We start from the raw sequence: 17,593 nt of genomic DNA, 5'->3' as shown, positions 1-17,593 counted from the left end.
GCCATCACAGATTTCCTGATGTTAAAAGCGGATAAAGGTACTCCCTGTGTAACTTAGATGTCAGCCATTGTCAGCTCATGTGTGACACCTGCGCTTGCTCAGGCCCTTTGAGGAGGCCACGCTATTCGTGAGTCGGCAGGACTATGGGATGAATGAGGTCAAATCGGCCATGGGACCCCGTACCGCCTGTTCACGCTGATGCTGGTCCCACAGTGTGACCTGGGTCCCTGTACGGCCTCCCATTGCTTCCACTCTGCCATGTACCTCTTTGAAATCTCCTCACACTCCTGCGGTTGTCCATTTTGTCATAGGTTGCTGGCAGATTAGCGGCCTTCCATAGGTGCCGCCAGGCCCCATATCGACCATGGGCCCCCGTACCTCCTGGTCACGCTGCTGCTGAGCCCACAGTGTGACCTGGGTTCCTGTACGGCCTCCCATTGCTTCCACTCTGCCATGTGCCACTTTGAAATCTCCTCACACTCCTGCGGTTGTCCATTTTGTCATAGGTTGCTGGCAGATTACAGGCCTTCCATAGGTGCCACCAAGCCCCATATCGGCCATGGGCCCCCGTACCGCCTGGTCACGCTGCTGCTGGGCCCACAGTGTGACCTGGGTCCCTGTACCGCCTCCCATTGCTCCCACTCTGCCATGTGCCACTTTCAGGTCTCCTCACGCTCCTGCTGGTTTCCATTTTGTCATAGGTTGCTGTATGGCCTCCCATTGCTGCTGCCTCCACCACCACACTGTGGCTCCAAACACTGGTTTTGGCCCCGTGACTGGCCAAAGGAGTGAAGTGTGCAGTGATTCTAAGATCGACGGCACTCATCTGCATGTCATACTGACAGACAGTATTATTTCTCTTCCCCAGCAGACTCCAAGGGCATTTAAATTAAAGGTACAGTGTTCTGCACTAATATTAAGTCTCTCTGAAGCCTAGAAACACCCTTTTTTAAGTTAAATTCACAGCGAATTTATTCGACTCGAATCGAATATTGTCCACGAATTCGCCGAATCAGTCGAATCGAATTTTTCATTTCTTCGCTCATCTCTACCCACCACCACCGGGCCAGGGTTGTGGGGAAGAGGCCCTTGTCCCCACTGGCATGGGGAAACCGTCCCAATGCCGAGGGCATGTGGACTGGTAAGACGTGAGGAGGATGGGGGGGGTTGTTCGCCCCCCCCCCCTTTTCCAGTCCTGCCAGGCATGTGCTAGGATCAAGGGTCTGGTAGGAATTTAGAGGGAGACCCCATGCTTTTTTCCCCCCATTTTTGGGGGGTGGGTTCTCCTTAAAAGTCATGGTGGGACTTTTAAGGGGAACCCCACCTCCCAAAAATGGGGGGGGAAGTTTATGGGGTTCCCCCTAAAAGCCATACCGGGCCCTTCAGGCCTGGAATTACTTTTAAGGGAAACCCCACGCACATGAAAACATTTTTTTTTTACTGTGGGTCCCTCCTAACCTTCCTACCTAAAGGGACAGGTATGGATCAGGGCCATGCCTAAAGCACACCATGTCAGAAGATAACCTGTTTATCCTCGCTATTTTAATAAAGGAAGTTTATTTTGCATCTCGGTGTGCGTCACTCCTGTTGCTGATTGATTTCTTCGGTGGAGATGAGCCGAGCCAGCACCTGAGATGCGATTGTGGAGTGTGGTGTTGGATCTCACCTGGAACTTTTTGACAAAGGGCCTCTCTCACGCAGCCGTGTAGTCTCATACACCAGATTCCAGTTGTAAGAATCAGAAAATAAATTTATCCCTTCATGTAAAGATGGAATTTAGGCTCCATTCACACTTGTACGTAGTACTGGGAGAGAGTCATTCAGTGCCTAGGGCAGCAATGGGCAAACTACGGCCCGCGGGCCGTATACGGCCCGGCGGACCTTTTAATCCGGCCCGCGGAGCTAGGCTCCCGCTAGGCTCCTCTCACAGTCCACCCTGAAGACCGGTCTAGCATGAAAATCTGTCTCCTATGAGGATCTGTCCCCCTCGACGTATCTGCGTATGTGCCGGAGATCGCCGATCGGCTGCTAATGCCTGAAACTGGCACATGCGCAGATACGTCGAGGGGGACAGATCCTCATAGGAGACAGATTTTCATGCTACACCGGAACGGCGCGGGAACACGGCGAGAGGAACGCGCGGAGCAAAGGTAAGTGAATTGACACAGGGGGGACTTGGGGACTTAATATGGGGGATGAATTAATATGGGCAATGAATTACTATAGGGGGGATGAATTACTATATGGGGGATGAATTACTATATGGGGGATGAATTACTATAGGGGGGATGAATTACTATATGGGGGATGAATTACTATGTGGGATGAATTACTATATGAGGGATGAATTACTATAGGGGGGATGAATTACTATATGGGGGATGAATTACTATGAGGGATGAATTACTATGGGGGATGAATTACTATATGGGGGATGAATTACTATATGGGGGATTAATTACTATGCTTACTATGGGGGATGAATTACTATAGGGGGGATGAATTACTATGGGGGATGAATTACTATATGGGAGATGAATTACTATATGGGGGATGAATTACTATGGGGGATGAATTACTATGGGGGATGAATTACTATATGGGGGATGAATTACTATATGGGGGATTAATTACTATATGGGGGATGAATTACTATGGGGGATGAATTACTATATGGGGGATGAAATACTATATGGGGGATGAATTACTATATGGGGGATGAATTACTATGTGGGATGAATTACTATATGAGGGATGAATTACTATAGGGGGGATGAATTACTATATGCGGGATGAATTACTATGGGGGATGAATTACTATATGGGGGATTAATTACTATGCTTACTATGGGGGATGAATTACTATAGGGGGGATGAATTACTATGGGGGATGAATTACTATATGGGGGATGAATTACTATGGGGGATGAATTACTATGGGGGATGAATTACTATGGGGGATGAATTACTATATGGGGGATGAATTACTATATGGGGGATGAATTACTATGGGGGATGAATTACTATATGGGGGATGAAATACTATATGGGGGATGAATTACTATATGGGGGATGAATTACTATGGGGGATGAATTACTATATGGGGGATTAATTACTATGCTTACTATGGGGGAATATTACTATACTTACTATGGATGACACATACACATCATTCATCTACTCTTGGTCCGGCCCCCGGGTCCAATATATGAACCCATTGCGGCCCTCAAGTCAAAAAGTTTGCCCACCCCTGGCCTAGGGCAAGGATCCAGAATTGCTGCGCCCCCCAAAGTCACATGATAAGTCGCTCAAGCGTGAATGGGCTCTTAAAACTTAACACATAATAATTACACAGGTTCTGTGACTGATTAGGGTGGTCATTAAACTCAGTACATTATCTGCATTGAATTAGCCTCAGAACCTGTGCAGTTAATGTGTTTGGGTTTAGGCCCCTGTCACACGGAGTGGACCTATCTGTGGATCCGCTTGCTCAGCGGAGGATCTCTCCACTGATCCCCACTGAGCAAGAGGATGAAAGGTCAGTGTCCTCTCTGCTGCTGTAGAGCGGACACAGACACAGCCCGCTGTCTTCTATGGGCGGTCGGATGGAAATGGAACACCTGTCCATTTCCATCCAACTGCCATCCCATCTGATCCAATGGATGGAAGGGGAATTGGATCCTCATCTGTCTCTTTTTGGCAGATCGGATTGGATGTCGACAGGTGTAAATGGACACACATCAGTTTACACCCATCACTCCATAGAGAAGAATAGAGGTTCCGATTGGGTCTGCCTGAAAAACGGCAGGTGGACCCAATCAGAATGTCCATGTGAAAGGGATGAGGTGGCAACCCTAGTACTACCCTGCATCTGTTCTTTGACCCCTTGCTTCTCTGTGCCCTGTGTCCATGTAAAAGGGATGAGGTGGCAACCCTAGTACTACCCTGCATCTGTTCTTTGACCCCTCGCTTCTCTGTGCCCATGGCAGCTGTCCCTTCTTCTCACCTTGTCCCAGCCCTGCTTGTACAACTCCAAAGTTGTACGACAACTTTGACAGAACTTTGATGCAACTTTTGTATGGGTGTGACTTGGATGCGACTTTGGCTTTGACCAATGATAATTGGCAACAGTTGCACAATTGTTGGATGTACTGTATAACTGTCAGACGCAACTTTTGAGAGTTTACATTCCAGTCTATGGCACTCAAGTCTCATATAAAATGAACCAACGGAGTGCAGGAACCTTTTAAAAGTTGCTGCGACTATAAGTCACACATATTTGAATGGTTGTCATTGAAAAACATGGGGTGTGACTTGTCATGCGACTTTAGTATCTAAAGTCACACAACAAGTTGCGCAAGTGTGAATGGAGCCTAAATCAGCTGCTTTCCTTTGGCTGAAGTTTTTTTAATGGGTTGCTGTTTGGATGCTCTTGGCTGCTTTGTTTTGTGGAAAAGTTGCTAAATTAATAATAATAATAATAATATAATAATATTACCTAATAATTTTAGGCAAAGGTATTTTTTGTTGTTTTTGGTTGTTTTTATTGCAAATAATATGGGCTTGTGCGCTGCTACACCCTAGGTATAATGAAGGAAGGTGGACAATGCTGCACTCAGTGGTCAAGTGTACTCTCGCTTGAATTAAATAATTAGACGAAAAAATTGTGATGCGCTAACTTCTCGAATGTGAAACATAAACCTTAAAAACAATCAATAATATCAATCCACAAAAATTCAAACGCGAAGTTGTATCAGTCCAATCCATCATATATCGAGTCCTAATGTGCTTCTAAAGATTCCAAAACTGCTTGGATTCCCAATGGGATGGTGTGTGATCTGTAACGGTGTTTCTCGGAACCTTCCTGGACGGCACACCTGAGAGTCCTTCTTACCCTAGGTCAGTGATGGCGAACCCGTGGCACGCGTGCCACAGCCGGCACGCCGAGCCTTATCTGTGGGCACGCCAGGAGAATCCAGCGGCGCGCTGTCTTCCCGGCTGTAGTGTGCGTGACAGCCGGGTCCCAAGTGCGCATGCACAAGAAGCAGTGCTCTTTGTGAATGGTAAGGCGGTACCTGGGACACATGACAGATCCCAGAAGCCGCCGGACCAATCACAAAGCGCAGCGCTTCTCGCGCATGCGCACTGGGCATCCGGCTGTCCGCCCACACTACAGAAGCCGGGAAGACAACGCGCGGCTGGATAAAGGAACAGGTAAGATAAAAAAAAAAACTCTGCGGAAGTAAGAGCGGTTACCTGTCAAATTCAGGTACCCGCTCCCCCTCCCTCCCCAAAGGTCAGCAGTCATCCCTGTACTGTCCGCAGTCTCTGGTCATCCCTGTGCTGTCCGCAGTCTCTGGTCATCCCTGTGCTGTCCGCAGTCTCTGGTCATCCCTGTGCTGTCCGCAGTCTCTGGTCATCCCTGTGCTGTCCGCAGTCTCTGGTCATCCCTGTGCTGTCCGCAGTCTCTGGTCATCCCTGTGCTGTCCGCAGTCTCTGGTCATCCCTGTGCTGTCCGCAGTCTCTGGTCATCCCTGTGCTGTCCGCAGTCTCTGGTCATCCCTGTGCTGTCCGCAGTCTCTGGTCATCCCTGTGCTGTCCGCAGTCTCTGGTCATCCCTGTGCTGTCCGCAGTCTCTGGTCATCCCTGTGCTGTCCGCAGTCTCTGGTCATCTCCTGTACTGTTCGCAGTCTCTGGTCATCTCCTGTACTGTGTCCGCAGTCTCTGGTCATCCCTGTACTGTCCGCAGTCACTGGTCATCCCTGTACTGTCCGCAGTCTCTGGTCATCTCCTGTACTTTCCGCAGTCACTGGTCATCCCTGTACTGTCCGCAGTCACTGGTCATCCCTGTACTGTGTCCGCAGTCTCTGGTCATCTCCTGTACTGTGTCCGCAGTCTCTGGTCATCCCTGTACTGTGTCCGCAGTCTCTGGTCATCCCTGTACTGTGTCCGCAGTCTCTGGTCATCCCTGTACTGTGTCCGCAGTCTCTGGTCATCCCTGTACTGTGTCCGCAGTCTCTGGTCATCCCTGTACTTTCCGCAGTCTCTGGTCATCCCTGTACTGTCCGCAGTCTCTGGTCATCTCCTGTACTGTCCGCAGTCTCTGGTCATCTCCTGTACTGTTCGCAGTCTCTGGTCATCTCCTGTACTGTGTCCGCAGTCTCTGGTCATCTCCTGTACTGTGTCCGCAGTCTCTGGTCATCTCCTGTACTGTGTCCGCAGTCGCTGGTCATCTCCTGTACTGTGTCGCCTGACGCCCAGGACATGTAGTTCCAGGTGCCGGGCAGATAGTTTTCTTTTACCTTTGGCTCACCTGTCAGATGGAAGCATTCGGGCGGCAGCGCTGCCACCCGAATGCTTCCACACAGTGCCAGCCTCTCCTCCCTGTGTGAACCTCCCCCCTCCCACTGTCTCCTATGCTCTGCTTGTCTATTTGCGGGCCCAGGACCGGCTCACCGCTGTCAGCTAGAGGGGAGGGAGGAGAGCGGACACGTCCCCTCCCCCTCTTGTCCCGACCCGTCACTTCCAGGTTTCCCGTTGAGAGGTTCCCGACCATGGAGGCTGGGAAGCAATGTAATGTGGTGCGATGTGCACGGCATTACATTCAGTGGAGTACAGGGATGACATGCAGGGTCTTTTAGACTTTGGATGTCTCAATAAAGAGAACCTGTCACCAAAAAAAAGAAAACTTTTTTTTCTTTAATTGTAAAAAATAAAGCTACACCTAAGCACATAACATCTCCAGCCCCTCAAAAAATGGAGGCCCCCCACATATACGCACAAACGTAAAAGTACATGCTGGGGCGTCGATTGTGATATACATGTTACATATCGACTACAAAAAATTTTTTTTTACATTTAGACAAGTAGATTGTCATGAGGGACAAGTAGTTTGGGACACCTATTTAGTCCCTGGACAAGTCGTTTTTTCTAAAATTTCCACACCCTGGCATCAAACGTTGTGTAGGTGTGAACCCAGGGTAAATGTGCATTTGGCCGATTATAATTTGTAGGTCAAACTTCAAGGTGAGCATGGAGTGGGGCTCCAATCCAAACATGGTTTTGGAATCTTTGGATGATAGCACAACATTAGGACTCTATATATGATGGATTGGACTAGTACAACTTCACATTTGAATTTTTGTGGATTGATATTTGTGACGGAAGCGTAGGCAGGATACGGACACGGAGGAGACACTCAATCAGGGTAGGAAGGTAGCGTCTGGGTACCCAAAAAGGGGGGAAGAGGGGGGAAGAGTCTAAACATATTATAATCCGGCCCACGATAGGGCGATTCGGGTAGCGATGGCCCGAGCACTCGGGGGGGGGGGGGCAGTCCAGGTAGCTACGATAATCCAGACACGCAATAGGCAGTCAAGTATTAATCCAAGTCAGCAGGCAGGGGTAGATTCCCAGGGACACAGTGGTCAGCAGACAGGGATCGCTTTCCAGGGACAAACAGCGATCAGCGGACACACAGCAGAGTCTGGGCTGTGGGGTCTGGCCTCAGCTCGGACCTCCAAACAGCGGTCAGCAGACAGGAACAGCTTTTCAGGGACAAACAGCGGTCAGCAGGCAGGGGTAGCTTCCCAGGGACACAGTGGTCAGCAGACAGGGATCGCTTTCCAGGGACAAACAGCGATCAGAGGACACTCAGCTGGGTCTGGGCTGTGGGGTCTGGCCTCAGCTCAGACCTCCAAACAGCGGCCAGCGGACAGGAACAGCTTTCCAGGGACAAACAGCGGACAGGAACAGATTTCCAGGGATAAACAGCAATCAAACAGCGGCCAGCGGACAGCAGGCAGGAGTATCCTCAGGCACACAGTGGACAGCAGGCAGGAGTGTCCTCGGGCACACAGCGAACAGCAGGTAGGAGTAACCTCTGGCAACAGCGAACAGCAGGCAGGAGTACCCTCTGGTACACAGCGAACAGCAGGCAGGAGTACTCTTTGGCACACAGCGGATAGCAGGCAGGAGTACTTTTTGGCACACAGCGGATAGCAGGCAGGAGTACTCTTTGGCACACAGCGGATAGCAGGCAGGAGTACTCTTTGGCACACAGTGGATAGCAGGCAGGAGTACTCTTTGGCACACAGTGGATAGCAGGCAGGAGTACCCTCGGCACACAGCGGACAGCAGGCACCTCTAGCCCCCCAGGGATCAGCAGAGTACTCAGCGGGGTCTGGGCTGTGGGGGTCTGGCCTCAGCTCAGACCCCACACAGTGCTTCTCTCAAGAGCGGGGGACCAACAACGGGCTGGGTTCTGCTGTGGTCTTCTTATGCCGTAGCAGGACGCTTCCTGGTTGCCCCGGCAATGGCTGGCCCAACGTCGGGTTGCCGGGGCAGCGAGGCACACCCCCCTCACTCTGGCCACGCTCAGGGAGCACGGCCTTTGTCTCTGGCGGGTGCAGAACACTGGAAGCCTCGGGCCCACGCTGCGCCCACCGGTGGGGCGCGTGGAGACACCCCGGCGGCCTGTTCCTTGCAGGCCCAGTGGGATGCCCGACTCCTCTGCAGCTTCACCAGAGGAGAGGTGTTAACCGCACCACAGGGGGTGTTTCCTTCCATCCTGCACAGCCTTTGATGTAGGCTTGTGCAGGACATTAGGAATCTGCAAGGGGAAGGGAGGGGGGAGGATCTAAGGGGAGCGAGGGGGAGCCGCTGCCACCTGTGAACTGAGGGGAGGGGGAAGGAAGGAAGAGCAGGCGAGGGGGGAGACCGTGACAATATTATTGTTTGTTTTTAAGGTTTCTTTTGTGTCTAATTATTTCTGTTTTTATTGTTGCTTAATATCTTTGTTATTATTATTCCTCAATAATAATTTAAAGATGATGATAATAATAATCATAATAATGATAGTAGTAATAATAATATTTCTGTTTCTTTTTTTCAGATGAGTTGAGTGATTTAATTGATAATGGTAAGTTCTAAATATTTGCAAAAGGAACTATTAACGTTTTGTTTTACATAGTATTATTTATCTTGAGTTGATAAAACCTTTTACATGTCTGCAAAATAAACATGCAAGCCAAAGTGCCTCATAACAGGATGTTGTTTTGCTGAGTAGAGATCTCTTGCTTTGGCTCATTAGGGTGTGTGTTAGACCTCTGCAGAGGAACCTCTGCTTTCCCACAGAGAGTAATACAGGCCATACACGGGTCGAATTCCGAGCAAATTTTCTTCACAAAATCTGAAATTTTGTGCATTTTGTAATGCGATGGTGCCATCATTGATTTCGAAATTCGACCAACCGAGCCTTCAATTTCTTCTCACGTTGCTACAGAAAAGAATTTTCTTGGCCAAGAATTTTCTTTTCTTTCCAGGTCACAGCTTTATATTTTTCGCACGATTCTCCCATCATTGATTCGAAATTTGTTTGTTTTTCAAAAAATTTCCAACATGCCCGATCACTCATCACACGAAAATCGGCCGTTTCTGTGACCCACTAATGGTGCGAAATTCAAGCGACAATTCTTAGATTTTCGAAAGAAAATTCTTTCGGAATTCGACCCGTGTATGGCCGGCTTAATGCAGGCCATAGATGGGGAGAAAACTGGCCGTTTTCTTTTTAGAAAAACGAAAAATCAGTCGTTCAATCAGCCGACGTTACCACCATTGGTAAAAAAAGTCGGATGATTTTCGTCCCGTCTACGGCTGGCAAATATAATAGCGGTGTCCCTGCAGAGAGCTCCACTATTATATTTGACATTTAAAAGTATAGCAAAGTTGCAACATTGTATCTATTTGTATCCATTTTGGATACAGATGTTTCTATTCGGATACAAATGGATACAATAATGCAACTTTGCTATACTTTTAAATGTCAAATATAATAGCGGACAGAGCTCTCTGCAGGGACACTCCACTATTCTATTTGACATTTAAAAGTACAGATGTTCTTTTTCTTTTGTCTTCATCTTCTTCTGTTTCTTTTTTTTCCTCTTCTTCTTGCAGGTCACGGCTCATGCACATTTGTTTAATCGGTAAAAAGATCGGCCAATTTGCCCATCATTGCTGTGAAAATCGGCCAATCGGCAAATTCGGCCGATTTGTTATCAACTTCACCGATTAAAAAAATGTGTCAGAATCCCGAAAAACTGCCGACAAATTCACCCACTAACGATCCGAAAATCGGCCGATTATTCTTTCAGACGGATTTTCGGCCGGTTTTCTCCCCGTCTATGGCCTGCATAAGTCCTCATGCACACGGGACATTTTTACAGCGGCTGTTTTTGGCTTTTGACATTTTTTTCTGCAGCCAGTAAAACCCCTCAGCATGTTATCCTATGTGTCCATACACACATAGGCTGTAATCAGCATTTTTTGGCTGGAAAAAACCCCCAGGACTAGTGGGTTTCTAGAGGAGCTTTTTAGCTGTAAAACCGCTCTAACTGTGAAAAACATGGCAAAATGCCGCAAACCAGCATTTTTGGACATTTGTTTCCCTCCATATTTTATTGTGGTAAAAAATACGCTAAAAAACGCAGGAAAATGCAGCTAAACACGGTTAAAAGCAGCTAAACTCTAATGCAAAAACGCTAAAAAAAGCTGAAAAACGCACGTTTTTAACGTGACTTTACACAGCTAACGTTACCAGTTTTATCAAAACATCCCCTGTGCATGAGGGCTAAAGGTCCTTCTTCCCAGCATGCTGGCAGGGGACAGACTTTTTTGCATAGACTGTGGTTTCATCCTGAAGGAAAAAAAAAAACTGTAAGACTTTGACCATCTTTTGTTTTGGTGCACATGAAAATGTATTTAGCTTATTAAGCGCCAGTTCACACCATAGAAACGTTGTCTGGATGCGTTTCTGCATGCACGTTCTTGATTCGTGTTTGATGCATTACAATGAGTTTTTCATGCATTTTCCCCCTCTTTTTTTCTTCAGCTTAAATAAAGACGTGAGTTCCGGTGCATTTTTGGTGTATTTAGGTGGGTTTCTGTGCATTTTTGATGCGTTTTACTGCAATCCAGTACTATTCAGTGCAGAAAGTGCTGCATGTTCTACTTTTATTTCTGGAACTGGAATGCACTGGAGTTGACCGCACTGGTGTGAACTATGCCATTGGAAACCATGTAACCTATTATCAATGTGTTTTTGATGCAGAAACAAGTGCACTGGACTGCATGTGGTGTGAACCGGCCCTGAAACTGCAATTTCAATTGCGCTTTAACAAATTCCAAGTATTTAGATACACTGAATATAACTGGTTACTAAAAATTATAGGTAAAGTTGATCCAGGGAATATCCGATTGCCTCTCGAGGGATCAGGAAGGATTTTTTTTCCCAGCAGGAGCAAATTGTATCATGCCTTGCTGGGTTTTTTGACCTTCCTCTGGATCAACTGTGGGTGTAGGGTTATAACTTTTTTTTTCTATGGTTGAACTGGATGAACTTTTGTCTATTTTCAGCCAGACTAACTATGTAACTATGTAAAAATGTGAATTAGTCCAACAAAACTTTTCTGCATTAACTCTGCACACTCCTCCTATCAGCATGTTCCTTGTCATCACATTTAAATGCAACACGCCTGATTGGCAGGACTGCCCCTCTCACTCCTAGCCTATGTGCTGCTGTACAGAGGATTGCAAAAGGCTGGTACCAACACTTTTGCAGTGCTGAGAAGGTCAACCCCCCTCCCACCACGAGCCACTGTGGACCCATGCTCTCCCATTTCTCTGGGGAACCTAGGGCTGTGACAAACAGTGGACACAGGGGAGATGGAGGAACATCCATTCCTCAATCTCCTATCATGAATGAAGCCAGAAGTGATAATGTTTACATCAGTTTCAGACCAGGAAAGCAGATAATTATTATTATTATACAGGATTTATTTACTGCCAACAGTTTCAGTGCTTTACAAAATGAAGGTAGACAATACAGTTACAATACAATTCAAACATGATCTTTGCTACTTCAATGTGCAGGGGAGACATTAAGGATCTAATAGACCCCTGATGTACCTATCACCTGCTCAAAGCTATCATGTGGGGCTTGTTAGTCCCCTTGTGATAGCAATAAAGTTAAATGAAAAAAAAGTATAAAAATGTTTTAATTAAAAAAAAAATGTAAAAGCACCCCCGTCCACACCACGCAGACATGCAAAGGTGAATGAGCGTGTAGGTCCTGTACACGTGTGTTAATGGCGCTTGCACCACATATGAGGTATTAACTTGAACATCCAAGAGAGAGCAATAATTTTAGAGCCTGCATTCACTATATCTGGTCTCCCCGGACCCTGCATTCACTATATCTGGTCTTGCCGGACCTTGCATTCACTATATCTGGTCTCCCAGGACCCTGCATTCACTATATCTGATCTCCCCAGACCCTGCATTCACTATATCTGGTCTCCCAGGACCCTGCATTCACTATATCTCGTCTCCAGGACTCTGCATTCACTATATCTGGTCTGCCCAGATCCTACAGTCACTATATCTGGTCTCTCAGGACCCTGCATTCACTATATCTGGTCTCCCAGGACCCTGCAATCACTATATCTGGTCTCCCAGGACCCTTCATTCACTATATCTGGTCTCCCCGGACCCTGCATTCACTATATCTGGTCTCCCCGGACCCTGCATTCACTGTATCTGGTCTCCCCGGACCCTGCATTCACTATATCTGGTCTCCCCGGACCCTGCATTCACTATATCTGGTCTCCCCGGACCCTGCATTCACTGTATCTGGTCTCCCCGGACCCTGCATTCACTGTATCTGGTCTCCCCGGACCCTGCATTCACTGTATCTGGTCTCCCCGGACCCTGCATTCACTATATCTGGCCTCCCCGGACCCTGCATTCACTATATCTGGTCTCCCCGGACCCTGCATTCACTATATCTGGTCTCCCCGGACCCTGCATTCACTGTATCTGGTCTCCCCGGACCCTGCATTCACTATATCTGGTCTCCCCGGACCCTGCATTCACTATATCTGGTCTCCCCGAACCCTGCATTCACTATATCTGGTCTCCCAGGACCCCGCATTCACTATATCTGGTCTCCCCGAACCCTGCATTCACTATATCCGGTCTCCCACAGTACACACAACATAGAAATGTGATTATTTTAGTAAATATAAACTGATAAATACCTTTTCTCATCAGCAGTTACCCTAGGTTCACACCAAAGTGTTTTCTGCAGCGTTTTGCATAAATGCAGTACAGTCCATTTAACATGATTTCCTTCAATGGAAATGCTACAGCAAAGCATATATTGTGTTTTTGATGCATTCTGCTTTTTAAATCTGCCTAGCAACAGGCAAAAAAAAAAATAAGAACAAAAACGCAAAATGCATCAAAAACATGGCAAAAACACGCCAAGAATGCAAGTGCACAAACGCAACACAAAACGCATTGCAGAAATGGCTCACAATCAACCTGCATAGGTGTGAACCTAGCCTTAGAGCAGTCTTGTGAGTTCTATCAGTGTCCAGCAGAGCACTGGTTTCAATTTGTAGGAGTAGTTTTCATTCTGTTCTGTCTGTCCTATGAGGCTGCATAACCCCTGACCCTCTGTCTGGACAGTGCTGTTTGGCCCTGTGTTGATCACATTCACTCTTCCCCCCCAAAAAAAACTCTCTAGCAATACACACTAAACTGAGCAAGTGCAGAGTGACTTCTAGAGCTCTGTACTATCAGCAGATGGATTGGGGACAGTAGAAGAAGAAGGGAAGGATCCGAAAAGTCAGGATCAAACAGACTTTTTACACAATGCAGAGGATTAACCCCTTAGGTTCCACAGTGAGTATAACAAGCATGTTTACTGCGTACACAGACTGATTTTACTGTAGTGGGTTTAGTAACACATTAACATGTGTGAAAAATTACAAAATTACCCTGGACAGCAAGTGGTTAATGAAGCCCTGGCTAGCAGTAAAAACATGACAGGGGTTCTAATCCTTCCCCAGTTCACCCAATACAAGAAAAGAAAACATGTTTTAATTGGACATACCCATTAATGAATACAGAAATCCATTCATCTTTGTCTTACCTGCCTGAAGTTCAGCTTTGATGGCGGCAGGCCGGCAGCTATAGTAAATAATCAGCCCCCCTATGAGGAGTCCATGTTTGGATTCACTGGAATTCTGGTGGAGTGAATCTTGCTGTACATGCTCATCATTAGATGCTATGCAACATGTCAGAGTTATGTATAAAAGTAAAAAAAAGTTAAAAAAAATAACACCATTTTCTTCAGAATACCAGATGAAGGTGAAGCAAGTGAAACCATTTACATACAGATAATGTTTGTTCACATCTTTATATCGTTCTTCACATTCCTCTACAACTTATATTTTGTTCTGTTTCTTTAACAGTACGCACAGATGAGCCCATTTTTGGTAAGCATCACCCATTTATAATATTTTGTTTAGGAAAGTATTTTTTTTTATTCCTCCAGTGAAGAAAATGGATTTTGCCTTGGGCCACCGACATGACCTGGGGAGCATAATGTGTACCCCTTTTCATAAGTTACAGCAGCAGAGAAACACAGGGACATAGTTATAAACTCTGTATAGCGTCTGCTTTCAAGAGAACCTGTTACTTTGCCTAGTTAAAGCGTATCTAAACTCAAAAACAAAATGTATTATATTTAAACTTAGCAATCCCTACATGTTGTGGCTGCATTTAGGCTTTTTTTCCTTTATTTTCATCTGGTGATCTGGCCAGTTATGCAGGCCATAGATGGGTCGAAAATCGGGCGATTTTTCGGCCAAAAATAAAAATGGCCGATTTACGGATCGTTAATGGGCTAATTGTTTGGCCGTTTCTCGGTATTTTGGCAGATTTTGTTTATCGGTAAAGTTGGAAAAAATCGGCCGATTTTCACGGCAATGATGGGCAAATCGGCCGATCTTTTTGCCGATAAAAAAATCTGCGCATGAGCAGTGACCTGCAAGAGGAAGACAAAAAGAAGAAGAAAAAAGAAGAAGAGGATGAAGAAGAAGAAGAGGATGATGAAGAAGAAGAGGATGAAGAAGAAGAGGATGAAGAAGAAGAGGATGATGAAGAAGAAGAAGAAGAGGATGAAGAAGAAGAGGAAGATGAAGAAGAGGATGAAGAAGAGGATGAAAAAGCTGAAGAAGAGGATGAAGAAGAAGATGAAGAAGAAGAAGATGAAGAAGAAGAAAAAGAGGATGAAGAAGAAGAGGATGAAGAAGAAGAAGAAGAGGATGAAGAAGAAGAGGAAGAAGAAGAAGAGGATGAAGAAGAAGAGGAATTCCAGTCCGGCAAAAAATGTCCCTGCAGAGAGCTCCGCTATTTCTTTGACAGTTCCTTGACATTTATAGCGGTTGCAACAATGTATCTATTTGTTTCTGAATAAAAACATCTGTATCCTAAATGGATACAAATACATTGTTGCAACCGCTATAAATGTCAAGGAACTGTCAAAGAAATAGCGGAGCTCTCTGCAGGGACACTTTTTGCCGGCTGTAAACGGGATGAAAATCAGCCAATTTTTTTTACCGTTGCTGGTAACGTCGGCCGCTTGAACGACCGATTTTTTGTTTTTTTAAAGAAAAATCGGCCGATTTTCGACCCATCTATGGCCTGCATTAGTCTGTTATTTTGCAGCTTTCTTTAACCAATTTAGCTTCAGGTTTTAACCCCTACATGAGCAGGCTATTTTGTTCAATTTAGCATTGTGCTACTTTAACTGGTAATTGTGCGTCATTAAACTCAGTAAACAAACAAAATTTATATAATTTTTTCACACAAATAGAGCTTTCTTTTGGTAATATTTGATCAACGTTGTTTTTTTTATTTTTTTTTTATATAAAGGGAAAAAAAAGACCACACATTTTGAAAAAAAAATCTTTTTTTACTCTGCTATAAAACATATTCACAAAAAAATTTTAAACATCTAATTTCTTCATACATTTAGGCCAAAATGCATTATGCAAAATGTCATTTGTAAAATAAAAATCCCAATAAAGTGTATATTGATTGGTTTGCGTGAAAGTTATAGGGGTTAATGTACTAAAATCGGTGGGTGCAAAATCCTGGTGCAGCTCTGCATAGAAACCAATCAGCTTCCAGGTTTTATTACCAAGGCTTAATTGAACAAGCTGAAGTTAAAAGCTGATTGGCTGCCATGCACAGCTGCTCCGATTTTTGCACTTTCCAGATTTAGTAAATCAACCTCATGGTGTCTGCAAACTGTGGTGTATATACTAGAATTTTATTTTATTATTTATTTTTACTACTAATGGAAGCGATCATTGACTTATAGTGAGATTGTGATAGTGTGGCAGGCAATCTGACACTAACTGACACTGGGTAGAAACTGACTAACTGACACTGACTTTGACAGTGACACTTATACAGTGATCATACCAGTGATCAATCAATGTCACTATCAAACAGTGATAATAGTATACACTGTCTCTGTACTAATGGCACTGGCTGAGAAGGGGTTACCATCTTGGGTAATCAAAGGGTTAAGTGTGTGCCTAACAAGTGTTATTTGTGTAATGTGTGCTGCTTTATACTAAAAATCTCATTGTTTCTTCACCCTGATTTACAGGGAGAAGAAACAGAGCGATCATTCCCTCTGTACAGAGCCTTGTGTTGAATGACACTGTGACAGGGGCGGACTGACAACTCATGGGGCCCCCGGGCAATAGGGGATCATGGGGCCCCTGTGTCCTCACCAACACCCAAAAAAGCCTATGAAAAAGCCAATAAAAGGTACCAGGGGCATCTCATGGGGACCCCTACTGACCCTGGGCCCTCGGGCAGTACCCAAATGTTCCAATGGTCAGTCCGCCCCTGGGCTGTGATTGGACTCAGCCGATCAGCAGGTCCCAGTCATGAATCATTGGCCGGGACCTGTTGACAAACTCCCACTGTGTACAATCAGAGCAGGAGTTGGTGGCAGGTCATGACTCATTGGCCAGGACCTGCTGACAAACTCCCACTGTGTACAATCAGAGCGGGAGTTGGTGGACAGAGGCATGTGCCCTGTACCCGGAAGTGGCCAGCGATGTCCAGGTATCTCGCTGTGCCTGTACAGGCCACCCATCCTCAGTACATTGCAGGCAGTCAGCCCACAAGTGGAAAACAGACCAAGCTGTCCAGAAAAAGTGGCATTTAGAGGGTTGAGACAAACCATTTACCAATGGCGGGGATGACTACAATGATCAGCTTTTATTCATTTATGTCACACCTATATCCCAAGAAAAAAAAGAAAAAATAATTTCTATAACTGCGTAAAACATTTTAGCAAGAGTTAGGCTTTAATCTCTTAGTCCATCTAAATCTACTAGTCCATCTAACACTACCCTCTCCAGACCATGCTGCTGTCCAAGGGTGTCTCGGTTGCTCCTCCATAGGCAGTATTACTAGTGGAGACACCCCATGTTATCAGCCTAAGGCTGGCCATACATTATGCAATTTTCCTGTACAATTTTCCTTTAAATTTACCAAACATCATATAATACGAGGTCAAACCTAAACAACACTTTCAATTTGTATCCAGTCTGGCAGGCCCTTGCACTAGCAAACCCTTGAAGGTAAATCTAAAGAACATTGTACAAGAAAATTGTATAATGTATGGCCAGCTTAAAACAGGAGGTGTGTTACTTGCCAGAT

General features: G+C 45.8%; 1 protein-coding gene across 2 annotated transcripts in view; it reads left to right on the top strand.

Moving 5' to 3' along the window:
* The window catches only part of MALT1 (MALT1 paracaspase), a 253,242-nt gene that overhangs the window by 183,888 nt on the left and 51,761 nt on the right, over positions 1-17,593 (top strand). For both annotated transcript variants that reach the window (XM_089683427.1, XM_089683426.1), the window contains exons 8-9: positions 8,895-8,921; positions 14,317-14,340. In XM_089683427.1, the coding sequence (XP_089539553.1) occupies positions 8,895-8,921; positions 14,317-14,340 (51 nt within the window). The remainder of the gene's footprint in view (positions 1-8,894; positions 8,922-14,316; positions 14,341-17,593) is intronic.

Source organism: Staurois parvus, unplaced genomic scaffold, assembly GCF_062004578.1.
Source record: "Staurois parvus isolate SC_StPar_1 unplaced genomic scaffold, SC_StPar_1.0 ptg000310l, whole genome shotgun sequence".
Classification (NCBI taxonomy): domain Eukaryota; kingdom Metazoa; phylum Chordata; class Amphibia; order Anura; family Ranidae; genus Staurois; species Staurois parvus.
The sequence above is the reverse complement of the archived record's forward strand: the minus strand, read 5'-3'. Positions and strand labels throughout refer to the sequence as shown.